The sequence below is a fragment of the Oryctolagus cuniculus genome, chromosome 8, assembly GCF_964237555.1.
Source record: "Oryctolagus cuniculus chromosome 8, mOryCun1.1, whole genome shotgun sequence".
Classification (NCBI taxonomy): domain Eukaryota; kingdom Metazoa; phylum Chordata; class Mammalia; order Lagomorpha; family Leporidae; genus Oryctolagus; species Oryctolagus cuniculus.
Genome location: NC_091439.1, coordinates 96,902,561 through 96,930,500, shown reverse-complemented (window position 1 = coordinate 96,930,500; position 27,940 = coordinate 96,902,561). Strand labels below are relative to the sequence as shown.

General features: G+C 35.6%; 1 protein-coding gene across 4 annotated transcripts in view; it reads left to right on the top strand.

Moving 5' to 3' along the window:
- Positions 1 to 27,940, top strand: part of YTHDC1 (YTH N6-methyladenosine RNA binding protein C1) — a 36,959-nt gene that overhangs the window by 6,913 nt on the left and 2,106 nt on the right. Inside the window, exons 2-16 of one of the 4 annotated variants that reach the window (XM_051820233.2) lie at positions 3,875 to 3,976; positions 4,695 to 5,023; positions 5,145 to 5,577; positions 9,131 to 9,220; positions 9,680 to 9,733; positions 10,276 to 10,370; positions 11,753 to 11,861; positions 11,944 to 12,061; positions 19,130 to 19,214; positions 20,148 to 20,314; positions 22,839 to 22,921; positions 24,122 to 24,158; positions 24,255 to 24,294; positions 24,408 to 24,470; positions 27,270 to 27,404. In XM_051820233.2, coding sequence (XP_051676193.1) covers positions 3,875 to 3,976; positions 4,695 to 5,023; positions 5,145 to 5,577; positions 9,131 to 9,220; positions 9,680 to 9,733; positions 10,276 to 10,370; positions 11,753 to 11,861; positions 11,944 to 12,061; positions 19,130 to 19,214; positions 20,148 to 20,314; positions 22,839 to 22,921; positions 24,122 to 24,158; positions 24,255 to 24,294; positions 24,408 to 24,470; positions 27,270 to 27,404 — 1,940 coding nt within the window. Of the gene's footprint in view, positions 1 to 3,874; positions 3,977 to 4,694; positions 5,024 to 5,144; positions 5,578 to 9,130; positions 9,221 to 9,679; positions 9,734 to 10,275; positions 10,371 to 11,752; positions 11,862 to 11,943; positions 12,062 to 19,129; positions 19,215 to 20,147; positions 20,315 to 22,838; positions 22,922 to 24,121; positions 24,159 to 24,230; positions 24,295 to 24,407; positions 24,471 to 27,269; positions 27,405 to 27,940 lie in introns of all 4 variants that reach the window. The other 3 variants (XM_051820232.2, XM_051820235.2, XM_051820234.2) reach the window with 3 other exon arrangements.

The following is a 27,940-nucleotide window of genomic DNA, read 5'->3' as shown; positions in this document are numbered from 1 at the left end:
GGTACTGGGAACTCAGTCCATGTCTTCCCACATGGATGATGAGAATCCAACTACTTGAGCCATTATCATTGTTGCCTCTCAGGGCAGGAAACTGGTGGCAGTATCTAGAGTGGGGAATTGGATCCAGGCACTCCAGTGTAGATGCACTGCTGTGTCTTAACCACTAGGTTAAACTGTTCATTCTCTTTGAGCCTGGGTGAGGCTTTTGTGGTTGGGTCTATTAAAAAAAAATACTGTGGTAATGTGACTGGCCATCTGCCTGCCTCTTCCTCTTTTTGGGACATACACATTTACAGTCAGCCCTAAATCACAGTGTACTCTGAAGTCCCTTAGTGGAGAGTGACCTTGGAGAGAAGTACCTGAGAAGCCTTACTGCTTTCGGCCTTCTCAGCCTGGGTACCAGACATGTAAATGAACAGAGCCTAGAGATGATTCCAGCCCTAACTATCATCTGAATGCAGACAAAGGAAAGATCTTAGTTGATCCTCTTAACCATGAGCAATAATGAAAAATGATTTTTATTGTTCAAGTTGCCAAGTTTTGGATAATGTTTTATGTAGTAGTAGATAGTTGGTACAGGTATATGTTTATTTAATTGAAAAAGAATGTTTTCTTTCTGGACCAGATTTTGTGTATCATGTAGCCTTGTCATTAGCTAAAGGATTGAAGTGGGCACAGTTTGTTGGAATACAATGCTGGTGAAAGGCTTAGCGGTCAACTCTACAGGAGATTAATATGGATACCCTCCTTTTCTTCTCCAAAATACTGGTCCTTTTTTAAAATCTTTAGTTACTTGTATCTACCTGAAAAGTCCAATCTTTTTTTTTAAAAAAAATTTTATTTATTTGAGAGGCAGAGTTAGAGATAGAAGGAGAGGTCTTCCTCTGCTGGTACACTCCCCAAATGCCCGCAATGGCCCGAGTTGGGCCGATCTGAAGCTAGGAGCCAGGAGCTTTTTCTTGGAGACCGCGTGGGTCCAGGGCCCCAAGTACTTGTGCCATCTTCCACTGCTTTCAGGGAGCTGGATTGGAAGTGGAGTAGCTGGGACGTACCCAGTGCCCATATGGAATGCTGGTGCCTTAGGCAGCTGCTTTACCTGCTACATGCAGCACTAGTCCCTGATCTTTTTATTCTAAATGCTTCTTAGCAGAGGTAAATAACTGAGCTCAGAAAAACTGGGACTTTCTCAGTTAACTCATAAGGGATAACCTGGATTTATCTCTTTTCCCATGTATATCATATTTCATTTAAGATATTTGTTATTAGTGTTGAAGAAAGGTAACATAAAATGTGGTCACTTATATTGGGGATCAGCACCACTTTTTGTAAAAGGGCAGATAGACTTTGTGGATGCCAAAGATTCTCTGGTATATCTTTTTCTTTGTCTTTTTAAAAATGTCTTTATAAAATGCCTTTAAAAATGTAAAAACTATTTTGTCTTGCAGACCATACAAAAATAGGCTATTAGCCATACTTGTTTTTGAGGTTTTAGTTTGCCAATTTGTTATAAAACCATGGAGTTAGCTCATTGATGCTATGTACAATATAGATAAAAATGTAGGTACCATAAAGTGAGGATTTATGGTTGATCTCAGATATTCCACTAACTTTAAGACGTTAAAGTGTTGGAGATAGAGTGCTTTCTCGTGCATATGTGAAATTAATCTTGTACGTATGTGTGTTTAATATTTTGCATTTGTATTATGACTTCAAAATTTTTATTTAGGTTTTGTTTTGTTTGAAAGTCAGAGATTTTCCATCTTTTGGTTCATTCCCCAAATGCCCATAACAGCCAGGGCTGGGCCAGGCTGAAACCAGAAGCCCAGACTCAATCAGGGTCTCTCACGTGGATAAATAGGGACCCAAGTACTTAGATGCACGTTAGTGAGAAGTTGGATCTGAAGTAGAGGAAGCAAGACTTGAAACAAGCACTCTGATGTGGCATGTGGACATCCTAAGTAGTGACTTGACTTCTTTGCCAAATGCCTGCCCCTAAAGTTGCTGTTGATGCTCCCCATCTAAGATAACCATGGATTTAGAAAGCGTGAATTCCAGACTCATATCCATCCATTACTGGGCAAAATATGTGTGGTTACCTTGAACTTCTGAGCTTCTATTTCTTTATCTGCAAAGATGGTAAAACATGCCTTATTTGTTTCATGTTGTTTGTTTATATGATGCATGTATAAGTCATAAAATGTCAAAAGTGACAAGATATTTAAGTAAGTGAGTGTGTTAATGTTTATCTTGAAAGAGTATGTAGGTACTTTGGGCCTGCGTCGCCGGCACACCGGGTTCTAGTCCCAGTCTGGGCGCCGGATTCTGTCCTGGTTGCTCCTCTTCCTGTTCAGCTCTCTGCTATGGCCTGGGAGTGCAGTGGAGGATGGCCCAGTGCTTGGGCCCTGCACCCGCATGGGAGACCAGGAGAAGCACCTGGCTCCTGGCTTTGGATCAGCGTGGTGCGCCGGCCGCGGCGGCCATTGGAGGGCGAACCAACGGCAAAAAGGAAGACCTTTCTCTCTGTCTATCTCATTCTCCACTCTGCCTGTAAAAAAAAAAAAAAAAAGTATGTAGGTACTTTATAAAACTGAATTAGAAATTTTTAATAACTTTTTTATTGTGAAACCACAATTTACATATATCCTTGAAATAGATTGTTTTAAATTAACCTACTGCATATTCATTCTATATTAAATTTAGCACATAGAAAATATCTAATTTCAGGTAAATGTTAAGGCTATGAGGTGATATTTCTAGTTGAGATCTGGTGATTTCATGCAAGAGTTTTACCTATTACTGTAGTAAGTTAATTGTCTTTTTCTCGGGATAGTATAAATTTTTTCTTCCTGTCTTCCAACAAATGTTTCTGGTTCTGTCAAGACCTCTTGGATCCACTTTTTTACTGATAAGAGACCTTTGGCCAATAATAATTAAAACTTGCAAAACTTGGGTTACTTCTATGAAACTATTCGTTTTGTTTTTATCTTTTAGCATGTGGAAATGGTATTTGCTAAAACTCAAATCTTGTGGGAATTTTATCCTTCTCGAAAACATAAATGTAGAGATGAGAGAAGCCTTTTTGGTTGACATGAGTATCTGGCTTTTCAATAACATTTAAAAAATAAGTAAACAAAAGTAAAAGCAGCCTGTTTTGTACTTACTCATTTTTAGACCAGCATCAGTACCACCCAAAGGAGTCCATTGTTTGGCGACTGCAAACATAATTTTCAGACTGTATTCAGTTACGTTTCTTTAGTTTCTGTTAATGTGCAATAGTTCCTTTGTGTTTAGGATAGAGACATATTTGGATGTTGTTCTTTTGGGTTTGATATTTCCTCATGTATAGGTTCATATTTTGCATTTTTCATAGGAATATCATTGATGTGTTGTTTTACTCTCAGTTCTTACCAGAAAGTCCTGAAATTGACTTGTTCCATTTAATTAGGGATGCTGATTTTGGTTACTTGGTTACGATGGCATTTGCCAGATTTGTTCACTGTGAGGTTAGTAGTTTCCTTTTGAAATCTTATGGGAAGTATACAATCTTGATAAATATATGTGTATATATATTATATACAGATATTTCAGTATTCATTATACACATTTTAAAGTCACCATAAAAATTAGAGCTTAAAAGTAGAAAAATACAGCAGTTTTGAATTTTTTTGTGTATTTTGTATATAACATGAAGTGTATGCTCCTGACTTTGTAGACCAGAGTTATGTGTCCTTTACATTGTGTTATTTTATAGGAATTAATTGTGCGTTGTGATCCAGAAATAAAAACTCATGGAGGATTTTGTTCTCATACTTAGTACTCAAAAACAAATGCTTATTGGTTACTAATTTTTCCCTATTAATTTTTAAATTTACAGATGGGGAACTTAATGTTTTAGATGATATTTTGACTGAAGTACCTGAACAAGATGATGAACTGTATAATCCAGAGAGTGAACAAGATAAAAATGAGAAAAAGGGTAAGATTTCCAATTTTTTTTTGTTAAAATAGCAAGGAATATGAATAGAGGATATTTCATTTCTTAAGAAAATGACTTTGTTTTTGTTTTTGTACTTGAGGCAGTTAGCACCAAAGGCATAATAAACTGATAATACCATATTCCATATAAACAAAAGCAATCTACTTTTAAAAAAGATTAACTTATTTGAAAGGCAGAGTTACACAGAGGGAGAAACAGGGAGGGAGAGAGAGAGAGATTCTATCTGCTGGTTCACTCCCCAAATGGCCTCAACATCCAGGGCTTGACCAGACCAAAGCCAAGAGCTAGGAGCTTCCTCCAGGTCTCCCAAACAGGTGCAAGGGCCAAAGCAGTTTGGCCATTGTCTGCTGCCCTCCCAGGCGCATTAACAGGGAGCTGGATTGGAGTGGAGCAGCCATGTCTTGAATCAGCAGTCACATAGGATGCTGGTGCTGCGGTTGGCAGTTTTACCTGCTAAACCAGGGCACCGGTCCCTAATAAAATACTTTTTAAAAAATATATGGAACTTCTGAAATATATAGATTTCTCTTATATTTGATAATTGTTTTAGATTAACTTTGAAACAAAAATATTTTAGTAGATGTTTTTAGAAAATAAGACTTCCTTTATTCCTGATGTAAATATTTGTTAATCTTTGGTGAAATAAATGTGAATACTACAAATACATTTATATTTCTCTTTAAATTTTATTTTAAAGGATCAAAAAGAAAAAGTGACCGAATGGAATCTGCTGATCCCAAGCGACAAAAGTCTTCTGTACATTCAAGACAATTGATTTCTAAACCACTGAGCTCATCTGTTAGTAATAACAAAAGAATAGTTAGTACAAAAGGAAAATCAGTCACTGAGTATAAAAATGAGGAATATCAAAGATCTGAACGAAACAAGCGTCTAGATGCTGATCGGAAAATTCGCGTGTCAAGCAGTGCCTCCCGAGAACCTTATAAGAGTCAACCTGAAAAAACTTGTCTCCGCAAAAGAGATCCTGAAAGGAGGACCAAATCCCCAACACCAGATGGTTCTGAGGTAGTAAATATTATTGCAAATATAAAACAAAAAGAGATTCTTTTTGAGGCTTTAGAACTATTTAGTCACCTTGACCTTATGTGTTATATGACTGCTGATTACCTTTTTCTTTAAACATCAGAGAATTGGGCTTGAAGTGGATAGACGTGCAAGTAGATCCAGCCAGTCTTCTAAGGAAGAAGTGAACTCTGAAGAATATGGCTCTGATCATGAGACTGGCAGCAGTGGTTCTTCTGATGAGCAAGGCAACAATACTGAGAATGAGGAGGAAGGAGTAGAAGAAGATGTGGAGGAAGATGAAGAGGTAGAAGAGGATGCAGAGGAAGATGAAGAGGTGGATGAAGATGGAGAAGAGGAGGAGGAGGAAGAAGAGGAGGAGGAAGAAGAGGAAGAGGAAGAAGAAGAAGAGGAGGAAGAATATGAACAGGATGAGAGAGACCAGAAGGAGGAGGGAAATGATTATGACACTCGAAGTGAGGCCAGTGATTCTGGTTCTGAATCTGTTTCCTTCACAGATGGGTCTGTGAGATCTGGTTCAGGGACAGATGCATCAGGTACTAATTTATGTATATAATTTGTCTTTTTTTTTTTTTAAGGATATGATTGGTTTTATTCTTGAGTATGTTTAGATTATGTAAAATGTTTGAGGAGATAGGGTATATTAATAAGGTTGTCTTGATCTGTTTCAAAGTTAACTATGCTATTGAGTGTTTTGAATACATTTGAATAATCTTGAGTAAGATGTACATATTTAGTAAAGGTGTTTCCCAGCTACAGATTGATTTGTTATAGGCAAATACAAGTCCAGTTGTTTCACTATAAGGACATGCATTTCAGGTTTTAGTGCTGTAAGTTTTTAGGTTTTTATATTAATTGAAAACTATTTATTAAATACTGATGAATAAAACCTGCCTACTAGGTATAATAATATTTCCAGAATAGAATACCTCTAGAGTTCCATCATGTTGTAACAGAATCACATCTTCTTTTCTCTTGGGCGAGCATAAACCTGTCTTCCAATTCTATACTTACGTGTTGACTTAATACTACAGAGAGTGGAAGTTTAAAAGAAGAGTATAATTCTTGTAGAAAGGTTATTTAAAAGCCATCTTGGATCATATCTTCAGTACATGTCTTACCTCTTTGTGCCTGTTGAGCAGTGAGACAAAAATGTGAGTCTGGTAGATGGAGTCAGTAGATTGAGGGAGTGAGCCTTCTCTTTGAAAATTCAGAGGGTACAAGACAAGGTTGGGCTACTTCTAGATCCCTGCTTTTTATAGTCTCATGGCTATCTATGTGTTCAATATTAGAATGAAAGAAAAATTCTGTATTTTTGGAAATATATAATTTCACCACTATGAAATTATATCATTTATAATTGTTATTAATAGATCATATTCTTGATGTAGTGTAGGCAACAGAGCAAATGGCCAGCTATTTTCTTGTGATAGGCAATGGAAGTGCTTTTCATCTTTTCTTCTCAGAGTTCTGGATTTGAGAATGTAGATTTTTGAAGAGAATAGAAAAAGTTAAACGGAATAAATGAGCAGTTAGGTTTTATGTAAAAACTTTTGGAATTTTCAGTTCTATGTTCCCATCATGCTTTTTATGTTGTCTTCTAAAATTTAGGATAGCAAATAGGGAACACAAGTTGCATTGGCAGAATGTTTGAATGTTCATTTATTATGGAAAATGTTTGAAGTTACCCATAGGAAAAGGAAATATTTTTTGTTAGAGGACTCTTCTTTTTGATAGTTCTATGAGAAACAGTGCAGCGTAGACTTGAGCATTTGAGATAAGTGAAAAAAAGTAAGCTGGATAGGAACCTGAAATAATCTGCATGTTTAACAAGTTCCTAGATGATGCTGGAGCTGTAGCAAGGTACTTGATGACACTTTTTATGGAGAAGACATTTCAAATTGGTAGCCTGTAGTTTTATAATGACTCTTGATATTAAAACTGTTAATAGAAAAGATTTATTGTCTTAAAAGAGATACCTGCAACCTTTATTTTCCTTATAAAGGAAAATACGCAGATTTTCCTTGGAAGAATCATTGGAACATGAGATCCTACATTTTATTCAAGAAATTATTTTTCTTGTAGTTTTCTTTTTGTATTATGTGAGAGAAATATGAAATGGCTTTGGAATTTCTTGATTGTGAGAAACCTGTTTTTGAATACAATAGATTCTAGTTTAGTTTCTGCGTCGTGATTTTCCTAGATTCTAATTGACTTTACCTAATTTTTTTCTCAGAATTTTTTTTTTTTTTTTTTTTTTTTTGATAGGCAGAGTGGACAGTGAGAGAGACAGAGAGAGAAAGGTCTTCCTTTTGCCGTTGGTTCACCCTCCAATGGCCGCCGCGGCCGGCGCGCTGCGGCCGGCGCACCGCGCTGATCCGATGGCAGGAGCCAGGAGCCAGGTGCTTTTCCTGGTCTCCCATGGGGTGCAGGGCCCAAGCACCTGGGCCATCCTCCACTGCACTCCCTGGCCATAGCAGAGAGCTGTCCTGGAAGAGGGGCAACCGGGACAGAATCCGGCGCCCCGACCGGGACTAGAACCCGGTGTGCCGGCGCCGCAAGGTGGAGGATTAGCCTATTGAGCCACGGCGCCGGCTCAGAATTTTTTGTAATTTAAGAAAATTAAAAGCAACACAGTGGTTGATACAAACCTTTACTTGGTATGACTTTAATTGTTCTTTTAACCTGAAAGTAGTATTTGGGGGAGGTGCCATTAACCTGAGAGCAGCAGGAATTACTCATACAAACAAGATGAAAGTTTCTTGGAGATCTCATTCTAATGCTGTGTTCAACATTATGTAAAGAGAGTTGGACAGGATCTTCTGCTTCTGTTATTTTTTCTGCATTATGTTAGTAAGAGATCATTTATAGTACTTTGAAGCACATAGCCTCTTGTTAACCAGTAACAAGAGCTGTTTTACCCTCAATCTATTGATCAAATATCCAAGGAGGAAAAATTACAAGAAAACATGTCAACACTTTTGAAAAAAGCAATGGAACAAAAAGCTTACTAAAACTAGTTAGACCTAGAATCCCCATTCAGTAACAGTAGTGAAATATCTTTTCCATTCACTCAAGAAAAGAGCTTAGGGCTTGTACTCCTAAGCCAGAATATCTGCCGTTTGAGTCTAGATTCCTGTACTCAGGAACAGGTAAGCATATGTAAATGAGACTATCTCATGAACTTGTTTTGAGGATTAAGACAAATAATTTGTTTAAAGATTTTTAAATAGTTAGCTATTGGTATAAAGGAAGATATTCTCTGTATGCTTGCTGATGATTATTTTTCAGCTTTGCATTGTTTCTATAAAAATAAGTATGTACATTTTCTCTTTCCATATTCCTTCTTATCTCCTACCTAGAAAGGAAATGGTTTTTGTGGGATAATTGAAAGCAGGAGAGACAGAAGAGCTTAGTTTCATATATGTCTTTCTATCCGTGCTTGTAAAGGTCCAAATTAAGCTTAAAATGATTCTTTCATGACAAGTAATTCAGACCTTTTTGGGCTACAGAAAATGCTTAATTTTCTGATACAAATACATTAGCTGTACTTAATATTTTGGGGATAAATTTTAAATTGAATTTGAAAATAACAGCAGTTATTTTAGGAAGAAAATGCTTAAGAATTATATTTTCCAGTTATAAGGCATTGTGTGCTAGGGCTTCTCAAACATCTTAAAATAAAATCAGAGTTGGAATTGTGATGAAAAATAGTAGCACAGTGTAAGGCAAACAAAATAGGACTTAATTTTGTTAAAAGGAAAATTGTATTTGCTATTTTTTTTTTTCTTATTCCTCTTAGAAAATCTTAGTTAAGGTCACCTTTATGTAGGCCAAAAAAAGTAATTAATTTCTCAGTTACATCATTGTAGTTTGATTTGACTGGAGTTGGTGGGAGAAAAAATTTCTTTTTTTTTTTCACATCATTAAAATGGACACCTTTTGAGGAAACTTGAGTGATCAAGAGAGAGATGAACAATGACTGAAACTTAAGAGCTGTGCATAAACCAAACACAGAATGATACTTGAGTATTTGTGCTAGTTTTTATTTTGAGCTGTTTTAACAACTTTTGGTTGGATTCTTTTTAGATGAGAAAAAGAAGGAAAGGAAGAGAGCTAGAGGCATTTCTCCAATTGTCTTTGATAGAAGTGGAAGTTCTGCATCAGAGTCTTATGCAGGTATTCTCATTTTCATTTGTGATCATATCTGAGTGATTCTAATGTATTCTGCTTTAGAAAGTGTGGAGGCTGTAGTTTAGTGTGAACTTGTTGATGTCCATTAGTACTGATTTTGGCATGTTCAGTGTAATAATTCTAGAAGAAACTAAGCTTTTTCTTATTTTAATCCTGTTCTGTTACTGCTTAAGTGGAATTTTCACTTTTTTTTTCTTGGAAGATGATGATTCAGTGACTAGTTTTCTGAGTGGGAAACTGTTCAAATATATATTTTTTAAAAAATCCAAACAACCCAAAAAGCAAAACACTCGTACACATTGAGAAGTATTTTTTTTTGTGTGTGTGGGTGCGCCAGGAAGAATAATTTGTCTTGAATGAGAATTATATGTGACAAGACTGTAGAAATTTTGTCTTATCTCTATTAAAGCTCAATCTGAACAAATGTACTTTGGCTAAATACAGGTTCAGAAAAGAAGCATGAGAAATTATCATCTTCCGTTCGTGCTGTCCGAAAAGGTATCATTTAAATTTGAAATCGTTTTCATTGCATGCTGCATAAAGTCATTATTTTGCCTAATTGGTTTTCCATTAATAGTTGGTTTTAATATAGTAATGTTCCGATATATTACATTAAGAAAAAGTGTATAGTCTTACATAGAAACTTCATGTTCCATGTCTGCTTTTTATTGCATCTCTTAGTACAGTACCAAACATTTTAGGTTCTTTTAGTTCTAGCACACAATGGAATGATGTATGTGTGTGTTGTATAATTTACTGTTATCAACATGTAAATGAGATTGTTAAATTTCTTTCAGATTATAGGCACTTTTATAATTAAACATGGATCTGATATATCGGAACATCACTAGATTAGGTTTATTTTGTAAAATGCTAATTGTCTTAGTTTTGCTTTATTACATGTTGTGGCTTAGCTTTCTAGGTTGAGTGGGTGAAAAAGTTTAGCTGGGTTGTGGAGGGCCAATTTCAGTTAGTACAGTTCACTCTTCCTTTGTGTAATAGTGCTTTGTGGTTAATCAATTTGGATTTCTTTTTTTCAGATCAAACCAGTAAACTCAAATATGTCCTTCAGGATGCAAGATTTTTCCTCATTAAGAGTAACAACCATGAGAATGTGTCTCTTGCCAAAGCTAAGGTATTAGCATCAGTTCTGTTGAAACTAATCTTAAAATTTTTAAATGACAACATGGACCTGCATTAATTCAAATAGCTGAGATACTGTGATTTTCATTCAAGCTTTAAAGATCCAGCCCAACCTCCAAGGATCTGGTTTGTGGCTAGCTAGGCAACCTATTAATTAGTAATTTGAGTTCTCTAAAATATTTAAAGGATGATTTTAGTGTCAAAATATTCAGTATTAAAGCTATATAGTTTAACTTTATGAGATCTTTTTCTGTTAATATTAGCTTTTATATTCAGTTACTAATTTTACAAACACTTAAAATTTCCTGTGGTTAACCAATTTTTTTTGTCAATGGTTACTTTATACCTTTTGAGATTGTTTTGAGAAGAAACCATTTCTTGAGTTTCCTTTGTTTTTTAGAAGTAAGATCATTTGGGTTCAGAAGAAAAGCATGTATCCAGTTGCTATAGATACAAAATCCTAATTTTATTTTAGTATTTTTGCTACAAAGTATATGACATGTTATGACAGCTGTTAGAATAGTTTGTTATTCTTGATTTAAATTGAATAACTTTTCAGAAAGTTTTAAGCATTTCTGATCCATAATTCCATCAATATTACTTAAAATAATCTATACTTCTACCTTTAGTCAGTGATTACCCATAAACGTTTATAAACAGAGGGAAGTAATACACCAAATAGCTTATCTAGCATTAGCTTATTCTTTCGATAAGTGGGTTTAGACGGGAATAATTAATCATTATTGTGAATGAGAAAGTATAGTTTGTATGAGATTGGTGTGAGCTGAATTAAAGCTTCTTTGTTTTTTATTTCTGTTTTTCATGCATAAACAATTGGTTAAAATGTTTCAAAAATTAGTAAATATATATTCCAGATATATATAGTGGAAACACTAGCCTCTTCTGACTATTGATACGTAAACATTTGAACTTAAATAGAAAAATTTAGAAATGCTAGAATCTTCCCAGAATTTCATAATTTACAGATTTACTAATAAAATGACTTTTAATATTTGATTTGGCACAGATTTTCAGACACAGTTGTGATCCACCTTCTAACAACATGTATTTACCACTGTAAATGGTTGTAATTTCAAGATAATTGTGAGTGATTAGTTTTACTGTATTGAATTCTATCCCTTAAGAGTTGACTACCCCCTTGTGGTGTTTGCTAGTTGTTTTTTCCATGTTTTTTTCCCGAGGTTTTTTAAGTCGTTACTATATTATTTTGATGGCTGAGGAATAAGATGTTTCTTCATTATAGCTTACTTGAATTAAAGCATACTGAAATCAGCTGTGCTGCTTTGCCACATGTGCAGAAAATGTGAGATTTACAGTTAAGTGCAATTTGTGTTCTTTGTGTTATTTGTATAGGGTGTATGGTCAACACTGCCTGTAAATGAGAAGAAATTAAATGCTGCATTCAGATCTGCAAGGAGTGTTATCTTAATATTTTCAGTCAGAGAGAGTGGAAAATTTCAAGGTAAGAAAATAAAATAGTTTGGGCATATAAAAGCATTAACTATATTAACATCTTCATAGTTCTTGTGTTATGATTTCCTTAGGGTTTGCAAGACTTTCTTCAGAATCCCATCATGGAGGATCTCCTATACACTGGGTGCTTCCTGCAGGAATGAATGCTAAGATGCTGGGAGGTGTCTTTAAAATTGACTGGATTTGCAGGTATATTGTGCAGTCCACCCTTGTTTTGAATGGGCAGCAGTTGGGAATAATGTAAAAACTCCATAGTAGTTTACTATTATACTTGTTTCCTTTTTTGGTTGTGTTGTTCCTGGACTGATTTGTATCCGTAACATTTAATAGTAAAAGCATTATATTCTGATATTACTTTGTTCAGTACCCTCTTAAATCTGTTATAATTATGCTAAGGGCAATAGTTTACTCTGTGAAGGGTTCATGTATTTCATTTGTTCTGTGTATTAGCAATATAGTGATAAAAATAATGGGACACCTGCTGGGAATGTTGCTCAGTATATGCTTGCACTGTAGTGATTCAGCATGTCATTTAGTTACTGTGGAGTGGGAAAATAATTAATCTTTAACTTGCTAACTGTTTAGGGGCTAACTGATTTGGTTGTGAGAAGTTAAAGTTTTTTTGTTTTTTAAGGAAACTAATAAACATGTTTAGTCGGCATTTTGATCTTCTGAAAATAGATTGAGACTATATATAAGAAAAACAGAACATTGAGTTACTGTCCTAATTTTAGTTCCTTACTGAATCATTGTGTGTAACAGTGCTTGCTATTTAAGTGAACTTTTCATGGAATACACAAATCTATTACCTATAAGATTAATTTTACTTAAAGTATGTCTGAAAGGGGACCATGTGGATTCTTTGTGAGTTATAAATTGGCTTAGGATATTGTGTTTTGTTGGGCATGAGGAAATTAGTTAAGAATAAATAAGAAAAATCTGCTAGTTGTATTTAGGAAAGCTGACTAGCACAGGGATAATGTGGGAACAGAAACCATTGGAGAATGGTTCAACAGATATGATAGAATAATAGCCAGATTTTTTTTTTTTTTTGAAGCAAGGTAGTTAGTAAAAGAAAAGGCAAGGATAAATTGTAATGCTAACTAGCATAAACTTTTTAGGGATAGTGAAGAACTATTAAGATATATTTATGGATCAATACAAAGTAGAAATACTATATGAAGTTGATTGTTAGGGTGACAAAAAACAATTTTTTAAATTTATTTTTTAAGTAATACAAATTTCATAAATACAACTTTAAGAATATAGTTATTCTTCCCGCTATACCTGCCTTCCCACCCACATTCCCAGACCTCCCCTTCCTTCCTCTCCCCTTGCCAGTCCCATTATCCATTGAGATTCATTTTCATTTAACTTTGTGAATGGAAGACCAATGCTATACTAAGTAGACAAACTTGATACTAAGTAAAGATTTCAATAATTTGCACACACACACACAACTGAGAACTAGTTTTACAGTTAACTCTCATAATACAGCTCATTGAGGACAGTGGTCCTGCATTGGGAGTTAGTGCGCAGTGACTGCTGTCGTTGATTTAACAATTAACACTATTTGGTATGACATCAGTGACCACCCAGGGCTCTTGACATGAGCTGCCTAGGCCTTTTGATTCCACAGATTCTATCAGTATTTGGAGAAGGCCATATGCAAAGTAGAAGTTCTCTCCTTCCTTTAGAGAAAAGTACATCCTTTCATGGCCGCTTCTCTTTTTTTTTTTTTTTTTTAAGATATATTTATTTATTTGAAAGTCAGAGTTACACAGAGAAGGAGAAGCAGAGAGAGAGAGACAGAGAGAGGTCTTCCATCTGCTGGTTCACTTCCCAGTTGGCTGCAGTGGCCGGAGTTGCACCAGTCCGAAGCCAGGAGCCTCTTTTGGGTCTTGCATGTGAGTGCAGGGGCCCAGGGACTTGGGCCATCTTCTACTGCTTTCCCAGGTGATAGCCACTTCTTTCTGTTGGGTCTTACTCACAGAGATCCTTCATGTAGAACATAGCAAAAACCATTTCTGAAAAGGTATTTAGCCCATCATTATTTTCTGCATGAAAACGTGGAAGCCATCTGAATTTTCCTAAGTAGAAAGTTATTTAAGTAAATTATGGGTTGTCACTTAAACATAATTATGCAAAAATAACTTTCCATGTAACAACATGAAAATAAATAACAAATGAAAAAATATGTACTTGTAATGTTGGAATGAGACTTTCACTCTTTCCTCCCACTCTGCTGCCTCTAGTTTTTCAATAAAATTTATTGCTTATTAGAAATAAAACTATAGTCAAAGTATAATTAAAAGTTTAGAACCTACTGACAATTTATAATGAAAACAACATGGCAATTATTTTTAAATATAGACATTTTGTTATCATTGATTTTTACTTGTGTTTGTTTTTATTTGTGTATGTATGTGACTGACTGTGAAGACCAAAGGAGACATTGGTATCATTGGAAAATAATTCTGGATGATGCCTTTTTGAGAGCAAGGGAGAAAGTGCCATTTTTAGATAATGTTGCAAGAGATTTTATTTTATGTAACTTACTCTATTAACCTTCATTTTCACATCATTGAGAAGAAAATTTGTTACTTAATTTTATAATACTAGTTTATTCATTCATTATTTAATCTCCATATTGCTCTTTACTGAATATTTTACTAACTTGTTTGAAATGTGTATAACAGAAGAGGTAAAGGCAGACCTATACAGTCCATTGTAGTAACATTAGGTGTAAAATTTTGGACAATAAAGTGCTTTAATTTTTTTTTTTTTTAATGCCATCTCACCAGTCCAAGTGATCAATTTCAGTTCACAATTGACCATAATGAAAGGACTAAGAGTCAAAGGGAGCACATAAACAAGTCTAGTACCTGCTAATACTAACCGATAGAATAAATAAAGGGGAGAGTGATCCAACATGGGAAGCGAGGTACTCAGCAGACTCATAGAATGGCAGATGTCCTAAACAGCACTCTGGCCTCAGAATCAGCCCTAAAGGCATTCCGATCTGGCTGAAAAGCCCATGAGAGTATTTCAGGCATGGAAAGCCAAAACACCCTGGCAAAAAAAAAAAAAAAAAAAAAAAAAAAAAACCTAAATGAAAGATCTCTGTGAGTGAGATCCCAGTGGAAAGAACAGGTCTTCAAAGAAGGAGGTACCTTTCTCTGAAGGGAGGAGAGAACCTCCACTTTGAATATGACCTTGTCTAAACAAGATAAGAGTCGGTGAACTCAGAAGGCTTCCATAGCCTTGGAAACTCATGACTGGTGCATAGGGAGATTACTGATGCCATAAACAGTAGTGTCAATTTGTAAAGTCAACAACAGGAGTCACTGTGCACTTACTCCTCCTGTAGGATCTCTGTCCTTAATGTGCTGTATATTGAGACTTAATGCTATAATGAGTACTCAAACAGTATATTTCACTTTGTGTTTCTATGGGGGTGCAAACTGTTTACTTAATGTATACCAAACTGATCTTCTGTAAAAAAAAAAAAAAAAAAAAAAAAAGAAAGAAAGAAATTATCAACTCCCAACTTGACTCTCGCTGGAATTAAACATGACAATAGGTCTGATCTGATTTCATCATCATTTAAAAACTCATCTATTATTTTTCACTTTATGTTTGTGTGGGCGCTAACTGTTGAAATCTTTACATAATGTATGCTGAACTGATCTTCTGTATATAAAGAGAATCGAAAATGAATCCTCATGTGAATGGAAGGGGAGAGGGAGTGGGAAAGGGGAGGGATGCGGGTGGGAGAGATGTTATGGAGGGGAAGCCATTGTAATCCATAAGCTGTACTTTGGAAATTTATATTCATTAAATAAAAGTTAAAAAAAAAGGAAATAAAGTCAATATAAACATAAAAAAAAAAAGATTTCTTTATTCACTAGAGAGGCAGTTACAGACAAAGATTGATGTTCCATTTCATCCACTGATTTGCTTCCCAGATGGCCACAAGGTCTGGGCTGGGCCAGGCTGAAGTCAGGAGCCAGGAACTCTGTCTGGGTTTCCCACGTGAGTGGCAGGGCCCAAGCACTTAGGCCATCTTCTGCTAATTTCTAGGTGCATTTGCAGTGGATTGGATCAGAAGTGGAGTAGTCAGAACTCCAAATGGAACTCTATGGGGTGCTGACTTTACAGGTTGTGGCTTAACCCACTGTACCTCAGCGCTGACCCTAAGTGCTTTTATTGTTTTAAAGTAAGTTTTAACGTTTCTTAGAAATAATATCTTTAAATTTTAAAAAAGAACCAACTAAACATTTTTAAAATACTTGGAAATACTATTCGTAATTTTATACTACTTGATAGTTCTGTAAGCCTTGTGATATTTATTAAACTATTATTATCTTTGATAAATCCCTTGCACTCCCTGAGTTTGTTCCAAGTTTTTATTTATCTCATTTATTTGAAAGGCAGACAGAGATAGAGATCTTCCATCTTCTGGTTCACTCTCCAAATGCTTGTAATAGCTGGAGCTGGGCCTGCATCAGGATCCCAACCAAGGATCCTAGACTCAGTCTCCAGTTGTTCCATGTATGTAGCTAGGGTCCCAAGTGTGGAGCCTGCACTTGTTGCCTCCTATGGTCTGCATTAGCAGGAAACCTGAATCCTAAGTGGAACTTGGACATGAATCCAGTGTGTTCCAATTAAGTACTATTAATATTTGTCACATTTGGTAGTTACTAGACTGATTTACTCATCCTTTGTATTTAATAACTAGACATAAGTTTCTTTCAGTGTGGTCACTGGATCACTTGCATCAGTGACGTCTGATTAAGTGCAGAGTGCGAAGACCCACCCCGAACTTGGTGAATCTTTGATGGGTCAGGTACTTTGTTGGCACCTGATTTTATGTTCTTTTGTTCAGTTTGTCCACCTTGCAGAGCAGCTTTAGGTCAGTGTCCCTCCAGCATTCCCCAGAGCATTCACATAAAAGTTAATTCTATCTGTAGATTTATTCATAATCCATTTGCTCAAAAGGTGACAGGATACTTGTTCTGTAATTGTGGTCCTGAGAAGAAAGGATAAAGTAAGAATGATGCATGGACCTTATACCCTGCAATGCTGAGTATTGTTTTGCCCATGGTTTCACAGCTCTCTCTGATGTGTCCTGGCTAAGACTGTTTTCAGTGAGCAGGTGTCTCTTGCATCTAGTTAGAGCAAATGCCAACAAAGAATCTCAGCCCAAAATGATGTATTTCACTTGGCACATATACCTTTAGTTTGGATCTTAGGCATTGTGTTGCTAATATTTAGATTATAGTGTTTACTCCATTCAGTAATAATCTGTAACCCTCTTGTATTTTTGGTGGCTGAAGAAAGCTTTTATTTATTCCTTTCTTGTTAAACTGGCAGTTTAGAAGGAAAAATCTTAAAAATACTGGACAAAGTGTAAGGAAATAACTAGAGCACTGCATATTCTAAGCTTTTGATAGTCTCTACCTCTGACAGAATGAAAGGGGGGGGGGAATTGTTTTTGTATTACTCTGAATGTATGAAGTGAGATGTATATTAGACTGAGAAACTAAGCTTTTTACCGTATCTAGAGGGGATTTACATTCCATTACTCACTATCCCATTTTGGATCTTGGCATGCATACGTATCCCCAGCATGGATGCCACAGAGCTTGCCACGTTGTCAGTGTAACTCTACTGTACTTCTGTAGATATCAGAAGTTGTCTGAAGTTAATACAAAGTTATATAAAATTTGAACATTCAGAATTCATTTGTAAGGTTATATAACTTGCTATAAAACCTAGTTAATTATATTTTTCCTTCATTATGCCTTTGTGCACTCCCTTCTCTTGCTATCATGCTTTGCCTCTACATAAAATTTTACTCGTGATTTTTTCAGGCTTAACTCATTTGGCATTTATTTCCTGAAACATATTTTCACAAATTTCTTTTTTCTCAAAATATATGTGACCACCCTTATTAAAAATAAAGCAAAATTTCTATATTATGCACATAGTACCCATTGTCTTACTAAATAATTATATGTGCTGCTTCATTCACTTTCGACTAAAAGCTGTAAAAGTGGGAATACAAGCTATATGCCTCTCATTTTTGTGTATCCTTTAGCTGAACAGTTTTAGTTGTAGGTACAGTGAAAAGTTCTTTAAAGCATTTCTTTAATTTGTCATTATTTGCTTTGCATAAGATAAAATCTTACCCAATGCTATTAATTTTTTAGTATTCCTACCTACCTAAGAGCTGTTTATTACCTGCCATCTTTGTGTTTCAGTATTGTGTTAGGTTGATAAAGAACTATTAAAACACAGAATATCTTTTTTAAGCTTGGTAAGACTGTTTTGCCCTATAGCTCAAGAGTTCCTAGAGCCAGGTTTTTAGTGCCTTATTGAATTTTAGTAGCGGACATAATTTATATTTATGAGTCTTTGTACAACTTGGAGCCATTCCATGAGTGGTAGAGAATGTGCCTCACTGAGTAGGGGAGAAGATATGAATCTAGGAAAGCAGCCTTGAACTAAGGATGGGGAATTCTTCTATTTTCATTTCGTGTTAATAGTCTGATTAGGGTGGAGCTTCTTGGTGGTCAGTTAATAAGTACATTTTTTTGAGTACACAGAAGCAGAACCAAGTACATTATTTCGCTTGTGAAGTACTGTTGTAAAGTAACTGAAATGTAGATGGTAATAACCTTGTTTGTAATCAGGTTCAGAGAGGTTGCTAGAGAGAGCTGAAATACAAACTCAAGATTGTCTTGGTTCTCTAGCCCATGCTCTTAAATGCTGTCCAGATAGGTGGTCCCTGGCTTGACTTGAAGAATGTGAAAGTGATTCACATTCAATAGAAACCATAAACTTTGAGTTTTGATCTTTTCCTGAGCTAATGATATGCAGAAAAGTGCCCTGTCTCTTAGTAGTGGCAGCTTCAGTGAGCCATGTGCTTACCAGGGTAAATAAGGAAGACTTCATAGTGTATTGCTGTGCCCTGGTTAGATATATTAAATGCATTTCAACTTAAGATAATTTTTATGAGTTTATTGGGATGTAACCCTGTAGTAAGTTGAAGAAAACCAGTGTTAGCTTTTGTTGAGAATTTTGGAGAAAGCGGAAAGAGCTAGTCCCTGAAAGATCTCTCTCTGTAGGGACTGTGCTCTACCAGTGGTAAGGGAGTGTTTAATGTTAGTCACATTAAATGTCAAGTTAGGAATTTGCTATCTTTTAGAAAGGTTTTTGCAAAAGAATGTAATCTATGCTACTTTCTTTTAGACGTGAATTACCTTTCACTAAGTCGGCTCATCTCACGAATCCTTGGAATGAACATAAGCCAGTAAAAATTGGACGTGATGGACAGGTTTGTTTTTATTGATTCTTTAAAAAAATACATTATTTCACCACCCTTTTTGAGATCTTTATTAAGGACATTTTATAATAAATTTTTGATAGAATTCATAGGAAAGATGGAGGGGAAAATTCTTATTTAGTGTTCATGATTACTGTGAGTTTTGACGGACAAGACTTTGATTAATGTTGAATATAAGTAGACTATATATTCCTTTCGTTAATACAATTGAAGGAGAAAAAGAGGTGACGTGATTTTAAATGGTTTTCATTATGGTGTCGCTAACAAATTTTGCGCTTTGTATAATACATTTTAGAATTGCCATTTAAACTTTTTGCTGAACTTATCAGAATGGAAAGAAACCTGACATCAAATCTGCAAATGAAGTTGAAATTGTGTAGTGTGGTTTAAAATGAGCCCCAACTGGTAACCCTCATAATTCCTACTTGTAGTTTGGAACCAGAAGTTATGGTATGGTGTTTTCATTGCTCATGAGAGAAAATACTGGGGATTGAGAATAAGATTTCATTTTTCAAAGCCCATAGGTTAGTGAGCCTTTATAATTACTCTAATATATTTCATTGCATTTAGGAATTCTTATTATCAAAGTTGTTAATACACGTTAACATGTATTTTTTCTACATTGTTTTAGGATGGATGACTTTGTCCTGGTTATTTTTGTACTTTGTACAAAGAAATATTCACTTGTTTTCAGAGACTTATTGTCTTATTTAGCTTTGGAGATTTTATGCTTTTGGTTTTTGCCTGTTATACAAATGCACAAAGCACTTTTGTTTATGTGAAAGGAAGTTTATTGGAATCCCATGTGATCAGCTATGGGAAGGAAGCCTCCGAGTCAGTTTTTGTTCTATACATCAGGAAAATACAAATCTTTTAAAAGGTTCTCCTGGTTTTGTCTTGTAAACTGCTGCTTTCCTATTCTAGGAAATTGAACTTGAATGTGGAACCCAGCTTTGTCTTCTATTTCCCCCTGATGAAAGTATTGACTTGTATCAGGTCATTCATAAAATGCGTCACAAGAGAAGAATGCATTCTCAGCCCAGATCAAGAGGACGTCCATCCCGTCGAGAACCAGTCCGGGATGTGGGAAGGTTAGAAACGTTCTTTGGACTGATAATAGGCACATGTATCAGAATAACATGATGGAGGAATGTGATTCGTCAAAAGTTTGTTCTGCGGTAAAGAAGAAAGAGAAAATCCTCAAATCAAGCTGCATGGACTAGTTTGTGGCTTCATTGAGGATTTCACATGGTCACCTTGGTCTCAGTCATTTTTCAAGATGAAAATGGGGATCTTTCCTTATGCAGAAAAAATTATTTGCCAAAGGATGATAGCCAGTTTAGATTAGATAATACTCTGATAATTACAGTATGCTATTGAAATGAGGTAGGCATTTGTTCCTAAGAACAGGATAGAAAGAAGGAAAAGAAGGTCAAGTCTTTATTTGCAAAAATTGTTAATATTTTGTAAAAAGCCTTTTCTTTCAGGTGTGTCTCTGGATAAGCCTTATCAGATATGGGACTTATATAAAGGATCACTAATATTTTTTCAGAAGATGACGCCTCATTTAGAGGATAAATATTTTAAGTTATTCTGATACTCAAGAGGAGCATTATTGGGACTGTTTGAAATTTTATCACCGTGATGTGTTAACCCCATTGCCAGATATGCTCTAACATGTACCCAGTGAATTCATACATCTTCCTGAGCTTCTGAAAACAATAGGTTCTTTCCAAAGGGGATCAAGTGGCCCTGGGAGACCCGGCAACAAACCGAAAAGAAGGGCTGTTGCTGTGTCTGTTTACAACTTTTCCAGATGCTGGCAGTACCTGTGGACTTAAAAGTGTTTTTTAGAGGATCGCCATGGTTATTGATCACTACTTTATGAACTAAACAGCATTTTCCAGGAAAAGGGGGTTTAACTTGTTGCAGAATTGGAGAAGTCTTTGCAAAGGACTGATAAAAGCCCTTCTACCCAACACCTTCCCCTGTATAGATTTGCGTACAGCTATATCTAAAATATTCTACTAAAGACTATTGGATATGTGGTTGATGGGATGAAACCTTTGGTTAAGTTTCCTTTTGGTGGAAACATCCTGTGGTAGGTACAGATATTCCAACAAGAGTCCCCATTTCTTTGAGCTTAAAAAAGGACACTATCGAGTAGGTAGGAGGAAACCTGGCAGAGCCCCCTTATTTCTGGCCTAAAAGGACTGAGCACCAAGATGTCTTTTGAAGTTTTAAGCTAAGAGGTTTCCAGTGCAAAATACAGTATATGCAAGTGAAGTTTTTACCTCAGTTTTGCAATGGACTGCAAACTATACTTATAACACCACTACACCTTCTCTCAAGCCTGCCAGGGCCTCCATTTATGTATGTGGCTTACAGCTTAAAGTCAGTAGTTGGACTACTATATGAACTGTTACTATCATGTTTTATACCGGTCGTAAATGCACTCCCCAAACTACAGGAAAGCGGTATGTTTTATTTTTTAAACCAGCTTTTAATTTTCTTAGTATTATTTATTGTAGATGCAATTGTTTTTAATTCTGTTGGGGGGGTTGGGTTTATTGCACTTAACTTTGCAGATTAAGTGAATTTGTGTTGGAAAAGTTAATGAAAACAGTATTCAGAAAAACACCTGGAAAGTTAGTGATGCTAGGGTATAACAGTTATTTGACTTAAAGGATAAAAAGAGATACTTTTTTTTAATTTTGTTTAGCTCTTTATTAAATGCTAAGCAATTGAAGTGTATTTATGATGTGTTACAAAACCATCAATATTTATGGAAGGTAGTAAAAAGCAGCCTGCTGTACATAGTAAAATTTCACCTTATAAAGAGTGCACTTGAAATTAGTTTTATGAACTTTGTTAGAACTCTGACCCATTACTTGCCAGTTTATAAAAGCCAAATTTATTATAAGACATTGTCTCTGGAAAAAAAATTTCCTCACTTTCTACATGTTATTTAATATAGAAAGAATAAGTGTAATTAAGAGATTAAAAAATTAGTTTTTCAAAGTTAAGGTTTTAAAAATTTGCCTGTAAAGTCACTTTTAATAAGTGTTAAATTTTCTGTATGATTTTGTAAAAAGTAAAAATTTTGTGCAGAGAATAATATTTTTAAGAAATTTTGTTCAGACTTAAGATGACATTAATAATAAGTTTAAACATACAGATTTTAGCTACTTTTTGTATAATTATGGTAGGACTCCCTTCCTTCCCATTTTCACCTGAATGGAGACTTTGTTTGGGAAAATGTTTCAATTGTTATACTGAACATTTACATTAGGGTTTTGGTCACTTAATTACTTTTGTTCAGACCACTAAAGTGTTTATTTACATGTTTTGATCAGATTACTCTTTACAGTTGTCTTATCATAGCATGAGATTACAGAGAATATCTACTTATTGTGATACTTTTAAGGTTTGGTTTATAGGAATTAATTTGAGGAATCAATTTAGGAATGTTGAGATAATTTCTCAAGAATTGAGATGTTAATGTAAAGGAAATAATGGTTTATTCTTTGTTCTTACTTCTGTCAAAAACTCTTGTTTACTGTTTGTTCTCCTAGCAGTTTTTGGTTTAATTTTTAATGTGTCTAATTTGTGTAGGCGTCGACCAGAAGATTATGATATTCATAACAGCAGAAAGAAACCAAGGATTGACTATCCCCCTGAGTTTCACCAGAGACCAGGTTAATATTTTATCATCCTGCAGATATTTGACTTAAACTTGTTAAAAAAAAAAAAGCAAAAAGCAAAAAAAACAAAACAAAAAACCCTTCAGTGAAAAACTTATAGTATTAAAAGAGAAAAGTTTAGGACAGGATTACTTAAACCTTAGAAAATAATTAATAGTTCTCTTTAGAAATTCTTCATCTAACACGTTAAGGTTCAGTCTTATTCAGTGTGATTCATCATAACCTATTAATTACATGAAATTGCTAATTTTGCAAAAATGGAAACTTGCACATGTATTAAAATTAGGGAAAATGAAGATCTTTTACGTTATTACGTTTGTGATACTATTGTTTTCTGTGGTAAATATTTAACCTTAACTAGAAATGAAATTATGTTTTTTTTTAATAAAAAGCTTTGATTTCTTGTTTTTGGAGAGGAATGGGAGGTACTTGGTTTGTAATCTAAATGTACTTTTTAAATTATGGAACTTAAAAGGTAAACCATATTCGAGAAATGATGCCATATTTAGAATACAGGGTTACATTTATGAAACGACACAATTTATAATTGGTGTTACTGAGCGTCCTAAAACTGTTGTATAATAAGTGACATAAGAATTCTCATTCTTTTCCAAAATGGAAGATTTTCTTGCAGATGATGGAAATCATTTCTCCTCAGTAACATGACCACGCAGATGTTTTTGCATTTTGATTTGTTGGGTGCTTCTAATAGAAGCAGGGGGAAGAATATTTCTCTTAATGCCAACGTTCTTTGATACTCAATGTATTTGTCTTCATTTTTGCAACTTTTGCAATTTTTTTTTCCCTGCTTATTTATGGCTTACTTAGCAAGGCCTTCTATATACCATAGGTTGAAAGCAAACATTTGTTTTAAGGAAGTTCTTTTACAGTGTCTTCAAAGTAGTACCTCTGCCCTTACCTTCCCCATCATGCTGAATGAAGAAATTTTCTAGATTTGGGCCGTGAACTTACAAGATACATAAGAAAACTTCCTTAGAAGTAATATCATTAAGTTATTTAGTTACTTCTAGATTATCATGTAATCTGAGAAGAAAATTTGAAAATGGAATAATAACATCACTTAGAGTCATATTTCATGGAAAGAATTGAAATGTGTGGTAAGGAAGGTTTAATTGTAATGCCGTAATAAAGAAATATAAATTTGATTTACTAAAATGCTTGATGTTTGAACAGGGTATTTAAAGGATCCACGATACCAGGAAGTAGACAGGTAAGTTGGGTTCACTCTTGCTTAGCTTTGAATTACATTCTTGGAACTAGTATATGAATTACCTGAATTTAGTTTCACAAATCTTATTCCCAACAGACGATTTTCAGGAGTTCGTCGAGATGTGTTTTTAAATGGGGTAAGCATTACATTTTACGTATTTCATACAGATTAAATTAAATCAGGGTCTGCTTTGCTTTTATTTCTGGGATGATTTTTATTTGTTGTTGACATTGTCATCTTTCATTTTAGTCCTACAATGATTATGTGAGGGAATTTCATAACATGGGACCACCACCACCTTGGCAAGGAATGGTTTGTATTCTACTTTTTTTACACGTTATTAACTTCATATGCAGTTCTTAATAATTTCAGTGCTCACTTAGAATATTGTGGCAGTTAGTCATTAGACTGAAAATACAAATTTTGGATGATAAGTGATTACATACTGTTTTGAAATCCAAAGACTAATGAGTAAGTTGATTTATGTTAATAGTATCTGCTGCCTGATGGGGAAATACAGTGGTGTATTATGGTAATAGTTGGTACAAGCTCTGTCTTGGGGCTTAAAAGCATTCCCTTCTCTTTCCCCAACTCTCCGACCTTGGACAAGTGATTTTATAATGCATCTCTTTAGTTTTTTTCATCTGTAAAATTCAGTGAGTCTTTGTTCATTGTTTGGCTTATCAGACATATTGAATACTTAACTGTGTGCAAGGCACTGTGCTTGTTCTGTATATTATAAGTGGTTAATGAAGTGGATATTACATCGTCCTCACGTAGCTTACAATTTAATGGAGTCTGTCAGTCTCATAAGGTTGTTAAGATAAATCCACAGGCGGGCGCCGTGGCTTAATAGGCTAATCCTCCGCCTGTGGTGCCGGCACACCGGGTTCTAGTCCTGGTTGGGGCACCGGATTCTGTCCCCGTTGCCCCTCTTCCAGGCCAGCTCTCTGCTATGGCCCGGGAGTGCAGTGGAGGATGGCCCAAGTACTTGGGCCCTGCACCCGCATGGGAGACCAGGAGAAGCACCTGGCTCCTGGCTTCGGATCAGCGGGATGCACCGGCCACAGCGCGCCGGGCGGCGGCCATTGGAGGGTGAACCAACGGCAAAAGGAAGAACTTTCTCTTTCTCTCACTGCACACTCTGCCTGTCAAAAAAAAAAAAAAGAAAGAAAGAAAAGATAAATCCACAGACCACGTGGCAGTTATAGCATAGGGCTTGTTAACAATAGTAATCTATATAAAATAAAATTAAATAAGCCCCAATATGAGTAAGCATTGTGGCGCAGGACACCTGCATCCCTTGTTGGGGTTGCTGGTTCAAGTCCTTGTTATTCCATGCTTCTCATCCTGCTTCTTGCTAATGTGCCTTGGAGGCAATGGATAATTGACCAAGTACTTGGGTACCTACCCACCTACATGGGAGACCCAAGTACTTTGGTCCCTACCACCTACATTTCTGATTTTGGCCTGGCCTGTTCTATGTCTGGCTATTGTAAGAAATTGGGGATTGAACCAGGGGATAGATGATCGATCAGTCAATCTCTCTATCTCTCTCTGTCCCTGTCCCCCACCCCCAGCCTCCCTCCTTCTCCTTTTGCTTTTTCAAATCTTTCCCAAAAAAAGTCCCAGTTCCTGATTTTTAATTAGTTCCCTTAAGAAAATTGGATATTCTTAGAATATATTAAGATATTTAGAGTAGTTAAAACATTAATTGACAATAAATAAGAATTTAGTAACTTTAGTAGTCTTACTGTTTCTTACCTTATTATCTTTTTATTTTAAATGCTATCCATTGTGGCTGGTGTTGTGGCACAGTGGGCTACACTGAGTTTGCAATGCCGGCATCCCATATTGGAGTGCTCGTTTGCGTCCCTGTGTCTGCTTCCAGTCCAACTCTCTGCTAATGCACCTGGGAAAGCAGCAGAGGATGCCTTAAGTACTTGGGCCTCTGCCACCCACATGGGAGACCCAGTGAATTTTGGGCTCTATCCCTGATGTGTGTGTTGGCCACCTGGGGATTAAACCAGTGGGTGGAAGATCTTCTTTCCTGTTTCCCTGTCTTTCCCACTTTCTGTGTCACTCTGCCTTTCAAATAAATAAAAGAAAGCTTTGAAAACAGTGCTGTTATCTGACCTCTTCCTATGACATTTGTTTCATTTACCATATATATGGTCTTATAGCACTCTACACAGGCAGTTGAATTATAAGATTTCTTCCTTTAGATTCTTTGCAAGTTTTTACAAATTGAAATATTTAGTGTATGATTATAATAGTATGAAAGTAACCTTAATTTGCCCTTAAATTGGCATTGAAAAAGTCATTTAGCTCCTGGACTTTTGGGGTAGATTTTGGCATAGTGGTTAAGCACATCCCTAATTTTAGAACCAAATGACCAATATTGTATCCCCTTTGCTAGCATTGTGACTGTGAACAGGTTACCTTTTTTTTTTTTTTTAAGATTTATTTATTTATTTGGAAGGCAGAGTTACACAGAGAAGGAAGGAGAGCCAGAGAGACAGAGAGAGAGGTCTTCCATCTGCTGGTTCACTCCCCTTTGGCCACAACGGCTGAGTCAGGAGCCAGGAGCGTCTTCCAGGTCTCCCACATGGGTGCAGGGCCATCTTCTACTGCTTTCCCAGGCCATAGCAGAGAGCAGGATAGGAAGTGGAGCAGCTGGGACTCGATCCGGCGCCCATATGGGATGCTGGCACTGCAGGTGACGACCTTTATCCACTGTGCCACAGCACTGGCCCCAGGTTACCTGCTTGATGTCTTAGTTTTCCTTCTGTAAACTAGAAATGCTATTTAACTCATGGGGTTCCTCTGAGAATTTTATGAGATATTGTGTATAATTAGTTCAGTGCCTGGCTCATAGTAAGTACTATTTATTTGCCATTTCTGTTAATTAAATGGTAGGAGAAGAAAAGTAAAAGTATTTAGAATGTATGTAGTTTATTACTTGCATTCCGTTTTCAACAAATATGGATAAGTTTTTGAAAAACTTTACTGTCATCAAAATAAGTAGCTAGTACATATTACATTATTTGTTTGGGATTGGTGGTTTTGATGGGAGAGATTCTAAGAATAGCTTTTTTTTTTTTTTAATAGCCCCCTTATCCAGGAATGGAACAACCTCCACATCATCCTTACTATCAACACCATGCTCCACCTCCTCAAGCTCATCCACCTTATTCAGGACATCATCCAGTACCACATGAAGCAAGATACAGAGATAAACGAGTAGTAAGTGCACATGAAGGCAAAGGTGTGAGGGAACCACTTAGAATTCTTGTAGGTAATTTAAATATGGGGATACCGGCTTATGTTGAATGATGGACCATTTTGTATTCTTACTGAAGTCTTTTGGAGTTTCAAAACTTGTTTTTATTAAAAATCTTGGTCCTACATGTTTGGATTATTTAGACAGACTATGATCCTTCTACCACTCAAGTCACAAATTATTTAAGTTGAGGCAACTCCTACGCAGACAAGTATAACTGTCATGTCCTAGATAGGTTATACCTAAGGTATTTTTCTTTCTGTACTAGGATCTAAATGATACTTACGTAATTAGTATTGCAATAGGTGTTTTTAAGCTTTTTGTATATTTTAACTGCCTCAAATTTTCTAGGATAGATGGTATATATTGTTAGTTATTAAGTCCTATTAATAGATAAAGAGTATATCAACAGATTTTTCTAAACTCATTTTGTAATAGATTTCTACCCAATTTTTTTGAAACTAGGAACTAAAAAAATTATCACTTGTCTCTTAGCTCT